At 42.0% G+C, this 11,001-nt stretch overlaps 1 protein-coding gene across 2 annotated transcripts in view; it reads right to left on the bottom strand.

Moving 5' to 3' along the window:
- The window catches only part of ITPR1 (inositol 1,4,5-trisphosphate receptor type 1), a 327,597-nt gene extending 320,356 nt beyond the window's left edge, over nt 1–7,241 (bottom strand). For both annotated transcript variants that reach the window (XM_019504707.1, XM_019504708.1), the window contains exons 1-2: nt 7,110–7,241; nt 2,974–3,044 (exon numbers count right to left, since the gene is read on the bottom strand). In XM_019504707.1, coding sequence (XP_019360252.1) covers nt 2,974–3,044; nt 7,110–7,201 — 163 coding nt within the window. In that variant the 5' untranslated portion in view covers nt 7,202–7,241. The remainder of the gene's footprint in view (nt 1–2,973; nt 3,045–7,109) is intronic.
- Between the last annotated feature and the right edge of the window lie 3,760 nt (nt 7,242–11,001).

Raw genomic sequence — 11,001 nt, forward strand, 5'->3', positions numbered from 1 at the left:
AGAGGGTGGTCAGGCAGGGGCACCATGTGCATGTGGCCACCACAGAGCCTAGAGAGCAGGTCCTGCAAGTAAGTCTAGCAGGGGGAGGGGGCAAAGAGGGAGCTGGGTAAGGCTGGGGCTGCTGCAGTGTGTAGGGCTTGGGGCCCCATGCAGCTGCAGGGCCCTTGAGCAGGGAGCAGGATGGAGCCATGGGTGGCTCATGCCGGGGACAGCAGGGATGGGGCTGGCTCACTGCTGCTGCATGCTCTTCAAGTACGTGTGGGGTGGATGCAGGATACCCACTGTGGGCTCAGGCTCCCCACTGCCCAGCAGGTGGACCTAGTGGGAACGCTCCTTGCAGTAGCAGGGGTAGTGGCACAATTGTGTCCCTCACTGTTGCTGGGTGGGCAGAAGGCAGCAGGACGGGGAACCTGAGCCCATACTGCTGCAGCAGCTGCAGACCTGGGTCACTGGCCCCGAGAGAGAAAGGAGAGGAGAGAGAGACTGGCTGGACTGTGGGTGAGGAGCAAGGGGCCTGGACCTGCGTTGCATCCTGGTGAGCTAAGGGGGCAGGGGGAGCTCCAATTTTCCTTGATAAAACCCCAAAAACCAAATACCAAAATTTATAGGGACTTAGAATTTATTTTATTATACCAATTGAGGCACTGGTAGGCTTCAACATTGCTTTAAAAATGGTAAATTATCAATAAAACATTGTGTTCAATTGACACCCATTTTATATACATGCATTACACTTTAATTGTGCATCTGAGGTTTATAAAAAAGAATCAGGGAATTTGAGCGCAATTAAAAAAGTCGGAGAATCTGCCGTTTTTAAACAGAGAAAGCCAGGTTCCCTGCTTATAATCAAGTCTTTTCCCATTCTTCCTCCTTATTCAATCAAAAAAGTTTTCCTTCCACGCTCGGCCACCCCAAAATTAGGATCGACTTACAAGCAATTATTTTGGTCAATGGAATGTCGCTGTTCTGACTTTCTCATTTCCTTTCGTCAATTTAACATCGATTGCTAAAAGGACTCTGACCCACTTCAATATTGCCAATGTACGACATATTGAAGCACCAATTACCCATTCAGCACAGACCCTGCAACGACACTCCATTCCCCCTTAGGGTGACAGCACTGCAACAGCTCATTTATCCCCAGGTCAGTGATTTCAACATGATCTGACAGAGGTACTATTTGGAACTGCAGTCCCTCATAAAAGCAGGAAAATAGGAGGCAGTGACTTTTATACCAAAAAAAAAAATTAAGGGCATACCTCATCTGCAAAAAGAACTGTGGGCATGCTACAATTCTTAAAGAAAAAAAAAGGAGGGGGGAACTAAAGCAGCAGGCAGGATATGTACAGTCCATGGCATGCTGCACTTTATACCCTAGAAGTAGAGCCCAGATATTCTCCCCACCGCTCTTTATCCAGCTTCCATTTTCCATTGTTTTAGTGTTTTAGCAAAGGTAAAAATGAAGTGTAATCATTTTAATTGGGGTGTGGGTTGTAGCCATGTTGGTCTAAGGACAAGAGGCAGACAAGGTTCTTTGGGTGAGTTTGGTATTTTATTAGACCAGCTTAAAATAGTTGGTGAAAAAAAATTCTTTAGCAAGCTTTCGTGCTTAAAAACCCTGTGTCAGGCTGAGGAAGGGTTTCCGAAAGCTTGCTAAAAAACTTTTTTCCAACTATTTAAGTTGGTCTAATAAGATAATCAGATTCACCCAAAGAACCTTGCCTGCCTATCATTTTAATTGAACCTTTTAATTAAATGCGTTTGAACCACAGGGAATGCAGTACCAAGAAAGCAAGTGAAGAGAAAGAAACAAACAAACAAAGTTTCAAAATAACCATCTCCCACTTCAAAACAAAACTAATATCCCCTTCCCCCCACATTTTCCCCTGGCTATTCAACATTGGGAAGAGAAACTACAAAATGGGTAGAAACAGACATTGCATTTGTGCTGCCACAATTTGTTTTTATTTTTTATGGTGGCACAAATACCCAGCAAACAGATACCCATACCCTTTCCTGTACCATATGAAGAGAACCCCCCCCCCCCCAAAAAAAAACCCAGCAGTGCAACAAAAGGTAGTAATAGCATCTGCCACTTCACTGCAGTAGTGATTTATTATCCCTGTGGCACTTTTCACACTCAGTCACACCTGTGCCCCGAGTCCAGCTGGGTAGGGGAAACCCTGTTTTCCCCACCCATCCAGACTCAGGGCATAGGTCTGCGCAAGCAGGAAAAGCAGAGCTCACATTAGCCTTTACCCTGCACCAATGGTGGGACAGGGCACAATGTGCATTTCATCCGGTAAAGCAGATCAGCTGTGCCACGATGCACTACGGTACAGCTGGCACGCTTCATTCAGCAACATCTATTTCTACAGAATCACATTCAAAGGGTTAATTTTCTGGTGAAGGGACAAGTAGTACAAGGTCAAAACCAGCATTAGTTCTATCAGATAGAAATGTGCTCCTTTTCATTTTTGTTTCTGCCTTAAATAAAGCTTAGGATTGGATAAACACAATGTGCATAAAGGAGCCAACTTTAACCTGGAATAAAAGGAAATGAAACAAGAACACCCTGTTGCCCAGATAAGAAAGCCAACCCAACTTTAAACAAACAAGTTACTCCAAAAGTGTTTTTCTAGCTACTGAAACTATGAGACCCAGCTATTTGTTAGCAAGGGTTTTCTCTTTTCTTTTTGGATAGTAAACTCATTTTCTGTACTGGTGTGGCCACAAGAACACTCTAATCTTAGGACAAGTATTTATAAGCCCTTGCTCAGGGAATGGGAGAACAGCACACCTCCACAGGACTGAATTCAAGTTGTCCCTAGTGGAAGAATCAAAACTTGAAGATGCTAATGTTGCCCGCCAGAAGACAAGTTGGTTACAATTTTTAGCATGTGTTGTTTGAACCTATCCCACTGGCAAGATCACTTTGAACTATTAGGTGAGTGCATTATCTTATCAACTTACCTCTGAACTTTTTGGGTGGGTTGTTAAGATCACCTGCATCTGGCTGCACAACACATCGATCATCCACAAGGCTGCAAAGAAATGAGCAAATCAAGTAAGACTTTCTTACTTAGGAGTGCTAATTACCTGAAATAAAAGTGGGTTGTTAACAATACTTAATCTGACCAGCCACTTCAATGGAGGACAATCCCCAGATGCTAATCTATGCCAAATCTTTCTAAGTAGCATGCAGCCAGTTCTTTAGTTTTATTGCGAACTATGCTCCTGGATAGGTGGGACAATAAATAAGTCATTCCTCCTGCTCACTGCATCTTCTTTATGTCCCCCTCTTTAAGGTGTGCACAGAACAGCCCATATTCTAGTTACACTATAGAAGGCCTTAGAAGAAGTGTTGCCTCTTGGACAGATACCATCATTTGAAGGAAAAGAAAAACAAACAAGTGTCCCCATTAAGGGGCAGCAAACCAGGGAAATTACGGTAAAGGTATCAGACAAAGTGTTACCCTCCCCTCCAGATTAACCAGCGTCCAAAAAAAGCCAGAATCTTTGTTGTGTGAAAATGGGGACAGTACTCCCAGGAGACAGAGCACACGGAAGACATAATTGATGCATCCTTGCTTACCATCAAATCAGTAGTGGTTTTACCCTGAAGCCAGATAGCTAACCATGAATAACTAGAAACAAAAAAAGTGGTCAGGTCAGCTCAAAACAGTCTTAAGAGGTTGGTTTGTTTCGAGTAGCCAATGAAGATTGGTAGCATCAAGAGATCAATATAACCTCCCCCACCTCTTTCTTTTTTTTTTAAAGCCAAAAAAGGGAGTGAAATAGGATAACTGCACTTGAATATGTTCCATTAGAGAATTCCAAATGAGCACACCACCTCTGAGCGTGTTGGTGCGTCCAATCCACAGGAACAAAGGAAACATTTTAAGCGTACCGCAGGGTACTTCACAACTTGATGCATTTAACATTCCGAACAGTAAAAAGAAAAAAAAAGCTGCATTTTTGCCGAGTGACTTTTGTTCATGAAGAGTAGAAATGGAAACGAGTCAGCAAATATTGGATGGTATCAAGTTAGACTGTTATGGTTCAAACACAAAGTTTATTGATCTGTCAAAGAGGCCTTCTACATATGATAACAAAGCACAGTTCCAAGGTCCTAACGATCTGAGGTGCCCAGTCGCATGCAGAATCATGTGGGAGAGCTCGAGCTCTAGAATATGAGACTTGTTCCTTGCAGAGGCTGATTACATGCAGGGAGTATCCTTGAGACAACAATTATGGAAAATAACGAAGTGCACCGAAAGTTACGTGATCCAGAGATTTTAAGTGGGCTCCACCGTTCACTTCTAAAATGTTCACATACAGACATTGAGGGGTTTTGTTGCTTTCCCCTCTCCTCCTCAGTGCATGTTTCCTATTTACCCCATACAGCTGTGCTCCACTAAAGACATTTAACATGAGCACATCACAATAGTTTCAGCTGAATAAAGGGCCAGAAAAATAAAGTGTCACATTAAGTGCTAAATGTGGGTTACCCTAAAAGACCTATACATTTAATCTCGGGGCTATAAATTCAGCTTATCCCAAGATCATGTTGTGAATACGGGGGCTTCTTAACTTACTGGGGTAAGTCACAATTATCAAGACAATTTTATGTTGTCTAAAAAAACCTCAAAAGATGAAGTTGAATCATTATAGAATGCTAATCAATAATTAGAGTGATCAAAGCACCAAGCTGTATTAAAAAGCAAGAGGGAAGTTCTGCTTAAATAGTGAAGAATCACGTCACAGGAATATTAAACAGGGACAGTCTTCCGTGATAGATTTACTTGGCTAGAATTGCATGAGTATTTGTAACATTATTAGTTTCCCCATCCTTCATTAAACATATGTACAAGCCATTACACATTGTACCATGTGGAGTTGTGATAGCCTCATGTCATAAAGTATAATTACATTGATCCTTTCCTGAGTTGCTTTAAGGTTCTTCAGGTCAAAGACTAAGTTAACTATGGGACAAAATTAATTCGATTATGAAAAGATTTTAATGCTAATATATTACACGTTTCACATAGCAAATGGGATTTCTACCTCAATTCAGGCTTAGAGCATACAGGGTTGTTTGACAGTATAATCATCTTTAAATGTTACTAATGCAACTGAAGAGTGTTTAGGACTGTCATACAAAGTGTTCCGGGCAAGGATTGAAAAATTGTATATCCAGTGTCTACAAGGACCACATCTGCTAGCCAGGGTGAAAATATCTACTCAGCAATGCCAAAGCCACAGCCATTGTATACTGTTCATCATGCATTTGTGTATAATTATAACAACTCTTTCTACTTAATTTTTAAATATTATTTGCTGTTAAACTTACTTTAATAGCAGGAAGAAAAATCAGCCAAATATGTAATTCAATGATTTTTGCCAGTATTCAGCAAATAGTATTTGGCCAGTTACATAGCTGGTCGAATACTGCAAAGAGGAGTCATATTTGACGAGTACCTAGAAATTTGTCAAATACATTCGCCAAATACTATTTGACCAACCCTACTTACTACATCCCTTGTTTTAAATCATACCTTCTTTCCTTTCTGGCAGCATCCCATATTTTCTTCTCTTTCCTATAATAGATCAGGTGCATCTTCAGTGTCTGCTTCCTTTTCCTCCCTCCATTGTGCATTCTCTAATGTGCGTGTGCGTACTTAACTCTCTATTCAAGTCCCTCCCAACCCAAAAAACTTCCTCTTCAGGTACATTTTTCTGTCTTTCAGTCCATATCACAGTCAGATTATTTCAGATACCCACCATCCTCAGACCTTTGCACATAGATTTGAAGCTTTGCCATAACCCTAAATCAGGGGACTAAAACTGACAAGCTCATTTAGACACACCAAACACCACTTGCAGCTGGGGAAACAGGTTGATATTAAGAGATTTACCATACACTATCCCAGTCCCCTGCTCAAGAACTCCATTTTCCATAGAGACTCGGAGGGTACGCAATGAAAAACTAAAACACACCCACCAAGACCCATTTGCTCCTGGGAAGATACATACATACATACGTGCACACATGCATCCCCTCCTACAAATCCCACCTAGGCTCCTGGCTGCTACTTTACTGTTCACCCAGCTTCCTGCTTGCCACGGCAGTGTCTCCCCATTTCTCTGCCTCAGGGTCCTGACTGTTTTAAAGAGAAGGGATGTGTTCTGTTATACCGCACCCAGCCTCCACTGCTGGGTCATCCAAACCAGTGAATGGCTTCAGTACCAACCTCTGATGTTCTCAGAAATCTCCCCCAAACAAGCAGCAGTGGACTGGAATGAAACATATTCTTGTCACTTATTAAAAAGGTTAGAGTCTGCTGAGCGGGATTACACACACTTGGGAAAGATCCTTTGCCCCAGGTTACTGGCTTCTTAACACCAGCTCTAATGAAGCAGCATGGGGTTTTTTTGACTGATGCTGTCACAACAGAAGAAGGGGACAAGGAGACACCTACAAACCATAAAATAAAAGCGCACAAGATAACAAGCGAGTGAGGCATGGCTGCTGCCTTCGCTCTTGGGGCACCACCAAGAGTAAAAACCTTGGTTGGAGGAGCGTCATGTTCATATGAGAAACCTGAAGTACTGCAAGACGAGGCAGAACCAGGCATGGGAGTAAACAGTGGTATAACCATTTCAGCTCAGGGTTTTCTTCCAAAAACTTCTACCCCGAGTCACCTATGCCGCTTTCCTTACTCCATCAGCAGGTTATGCCAAAATAACTGCTCCTTCCCAAGAATAAGCTACACCTCACTCCAAATACCCCTCTTAGCTGAAGTCAGATTCTTTGCCCAATATACATTATCATCATTTATATCAATGCACATCCCCTCCAACCTCCCAGGAAGTTACCTCTCTCTCTACTCTGGCAAATGTTTAAAAGATATGGCCAAGTACCTCACCTTATCCCAGTACTTCTGGGTACAGCAAAAAAAACCAGAAAAAAAGAAAATCAGACTCAAAATATCTACTTCAGCAGCAAAATATCCCGAGTCTGATTTTTCTGGCCAGCTACTTCAAGCTTTGTCAGGTTTCTACACAGTCAAAGACATCATTTACTGCAAGAGAACAGCCACTCTTACCCCAAGGTGCTGATAAATCCATTTGTTGAGCCCTCTGCATATAGAGAGCAAATATCTCCGATATGAAGGAAACTCGACATCTTGTCAGTCATCTCTGGCTTTGAAGCCCTAAGTGGGTGGGATACAATAAGGAGAGGAAAGAGAACAAAAAAAAGTCAGTAATTATCAAGCAAAAAAGTTTGAGAAACTAGTCAGAAGAATTACTGCCCCATGGACAACTAGACTCAAGTGTAATCCACTATTCGGCCAACTGAAAACTTTTTGGCTCTGGAGGTTCACGCATAAAAAGTCAGGAAGTTTGAGATTAACTGTCAAGCCTTAAGACCATTTTCCAGCCTACACTGCATGAAACACTTAGGTAAGGATCTAAGGGCAAAGACAACTTGAGCTCTGTATTACCGCAAAGATTTGGGTGCGTTTTACTAGTAATCTGCCACACACGCATTTACTAAAGAGGTAAGTGGGCACATGAACTCTAGTGTCCCCCACTGAGAAAGCAAAGGGGGGGGGGGGGAAGTAGCAGATTCTCTAGATTTTAGCACAGTTTAAGTGCAAAAGATTTCTTTGAATAAGCCAATTGTGGTACTTCCCTGTCAGACTTATTCCCAAGTCAATAGGTGTCACTGCATTTTGCAAGTACTCATACATCTGTGGACATGCACCAGAACTATGGGAATTTTAATGAAAATGCCTGACATGGTCAGTCTGTAGTAGCTTTTGTCAACTCTTTCAGTATTTACAAGTAACCACCGTCTTAGGAGATCCAGTACAAAAAGGAAGACTTTGTAGGAAAAGGTTTTTTAATGTTTGGCAGCAGGCTTTCTACGCAGCCACCTGAAGGTCACATTGGGTTTTTCCTGAAGTCTGAATAAATTAAAGTACTTTAAAACATGAAGCTTCAAGTCAAATCCTTGCAAGATCAGGCCCCATAAAAAGCCAAAATAAAATGTAATGAAATTGAAGAGATGGTCACTTAGTGTTCCCAATTCTCCCAAGCCAAGTGCTGCTATAAGCTTTTATTTTCTTATAGCCAGAGCTCTCAGGCTCACACAATTATGTCAGACTCGGCTGTCTTTTCAAAACACGAAAGCAAGTTCCTGACCCCCATGGTCACAGAAAAAGAAGTTTCAAAACACGAACCTTTAAAAAAAAAAAAAAAAAGCAGCTAAATCAACCTCCAGATTCAGTTTTTTTTAAAAGGTCTTTTTCACTTTTAAACCAGGCTGATGGTTTCTGGTGGTACCCAAGTCAGTTTTATGTGGGGTCATTCCTGAGCCAGCAATCCATGTAGTTGACTTCAGAAGGTAATAACACAGCTTGGATTCATGTGCCCTGAAGGCTGGTGCCTGTGCTCTGTATGCAGGCATGCAAAATGGAGCCTTGCCAGTGTTAAGTCGCTTAGGGTTGGGCCCTTGGCTTTCAGGCCATGCAATGCAAATGCTTTCAACCTGCCCCCACCTCCAATATCACATAAATGTTATGGTAACGCAGTCCTACATAGGGAGAGAAAATTAAACAGCAAGAAATTATACTTATTACAGAGCACAGCCCTGACATTGCGAGTGGGATAAACATCCCCATTTCATTGAACATTAACTTGTTTACTGCAAAGAACAGGGATCAAGCTTGTGCAGCAAGGTTTGGGCTCAGCAAGGACAGAGTTAGGAACATTTTAGAGAGATTTAAGTAACTGCTATTTGAAATATACAGCAGAGATGCTAGATCACATTTTCATGCTAAGCCCAGCAACATGCTCATACCTTGAAGTTGCAAGTATTTCCGCAATTTAAATCCAAATCAAGCAGAGCGAAAGTTAGAGACCAAGCAGCGTAATCAGTTTCGGCGCCTCAGAAACTGACCAGGCTGTGCTCATTTATACAACTTGAGCATTTGGCCTCCGATTCTTTCGGAAACACCGATTCACACACAGCCCGTTCTCCCGATAAAACACGCGGCTTAATGTTTTAAGGCATCTGCCAGAAAACGCAGAGACTGTGTAGAGTTGCCGCGTTAGTCTTGGTTGAAATATCATTCCCATTTCCTGACTGCACACTTTAGCTGCTCAGGAGCTTAGAGAAAACAGAGCTAAATTTGGATTTAGGCTCCTGACTCAAGCTGGTGAGATTTAAAGACTTCAAGCTTTAGTGTACTGCAGTTGAGATTTCATCAAGTATAAAAAGCCAAGTCTAGCAAGTCCAAATACAGTATAATAAATTAACCAACAGTGTTTAATTCCATAAGGGTACGTATACCCAAGCTAGAAAATACAGGATGCGAAATATCCTCCAACAGCAGCGTACTGGCAACTATCTAGAGGGACGAGGCCTGTGGTATCGTCTTACTTTAAAAGAGACGACAGATTCTCAACATTACTGTACTCTGGGGAATGTGCAGGTCAAAGTTACTGACTTATCGGTACAGCATCCAGAATATGAAAAAGTTAAGCCCTAAAAGCCCTGCTCAAAGCCAGGCTTAATATTAGGACACCAACTTCCAAATCTCTCTGTCCTACTTATTCTAGTCTAGAAACAATTTTCTTGTATTTTATTAGGCACAGGAAGCCTAAGACACGTGCCAATTGGCACGTTACAATATTTTAACAGTTAACATAAGCCCTTGCACACAGACCCCTGACACTGTTATTAGTAAAGATGAAAAGGTTCCTTATTTTAAGGAACCTCTGTCCCTAATAAATTAGGGAGAGGTCGGTAAAACCCCAGAGACAGTCCCATTTTTATGGGCCAGAGCTTTACTATACATCCCCTCAAGGACTTCATGAACTGTGGCTCTAATATAGGATCAAATCCTACTTCCGTTCACTTCAGCGGTGCAGGACAAAGCCATGGTTGTCTTCTGTCCGCAGCGATAATAAACTTGAAGCAGATGCAAGAGAACACTGTCAACCTATATTAAAACTTCCTCACTACTGACATCCACCCACATGGATGTTTATTCCTAAACACTTGTTCCACAATTTCTTCAACTGGACAGCGGTCATAGCCACGCTTATGCTGGACTGACAGGTGGAGCAAGGGGCAAAATGACCTTGTAGGCTTTCCTACATCCAAGATTTAGGAAAGAGAACAAGAAGTCCCCACACCAGATTAGTTTGTTTGCAATGGTTTGGCTTGTCCCCTGAAGAAGCTACGTCCCCACCAAAAAAAGAAAAAAAAAAATTCTACGGATCAATAAGACATTTCAAAATTAAATAACGTTGGAAGTTATCTGCAGCTGGCAAATGAAGCTTTTTCCACCTTTCGTTGAGAGGTACAACTATAGCTGAACTCCTTAGATTTTGGTCTAGTCAAATATAAAAAACCTGAAGCTTCCTATACACTGGTCATTTTGTTTTTGTATTTAAAATTATGCTTCTACTGGGACAAAAGCAGGAAGGAAAGGTTGCTGGTATGTGCAACCTGGGGGGCTTGAGACCCTTTAAATTAAGGACCACTGATTTTCAGAAGCCATGAGCAGCTTACTTCTCTCTTCTGCCAGAAAGGTAGGGCTTTAAGGATCTCAGACCGGGCACCAGGCCCCATAGACCAAGAGAAGACTCAACAGCAAGTCAACAAGTCCCATGTCCAGGAGCAGTGAGAGACCCCATCTTATGCCATTGGAAGAGTCAAGCTGTATATTAGAAATCATTACGGCATATTACTAAAACATCTCTAAAAAGGGACGGAAATATCCCTGCACTTGCAATGGCAGTCAGTTTTAGCAGTGAAAGGGTAATCGCTTTTTAGCTGAAAGAGCAATTAAGCTGTGGTATGTAAACATAACAATTGTTTAGCAATTTGTTTTAGATATGCGAGTGCCAAGAGTAATCAATTAATGCCACACAAGGAGGGAAAAGAAAGAATAAGAAACTCAGTAAAACCTTTTCCTGCCCTTA

Source organism: Gavialis gangeticus, unplaced genomic scaffold (assembly GCF_001723915.1).
Source record: "Gavialis gangeticus isolate Ggan-Ray unplaced genomic scaffold, GavGan_comp1, whole genome shotgun sequence".
Classification (NCBI taxonomy): Eukaryota; Metazoa; Chordata; order Crocodylia; family Gavialidae; genus Gavialis; species Gavialis gangeticus.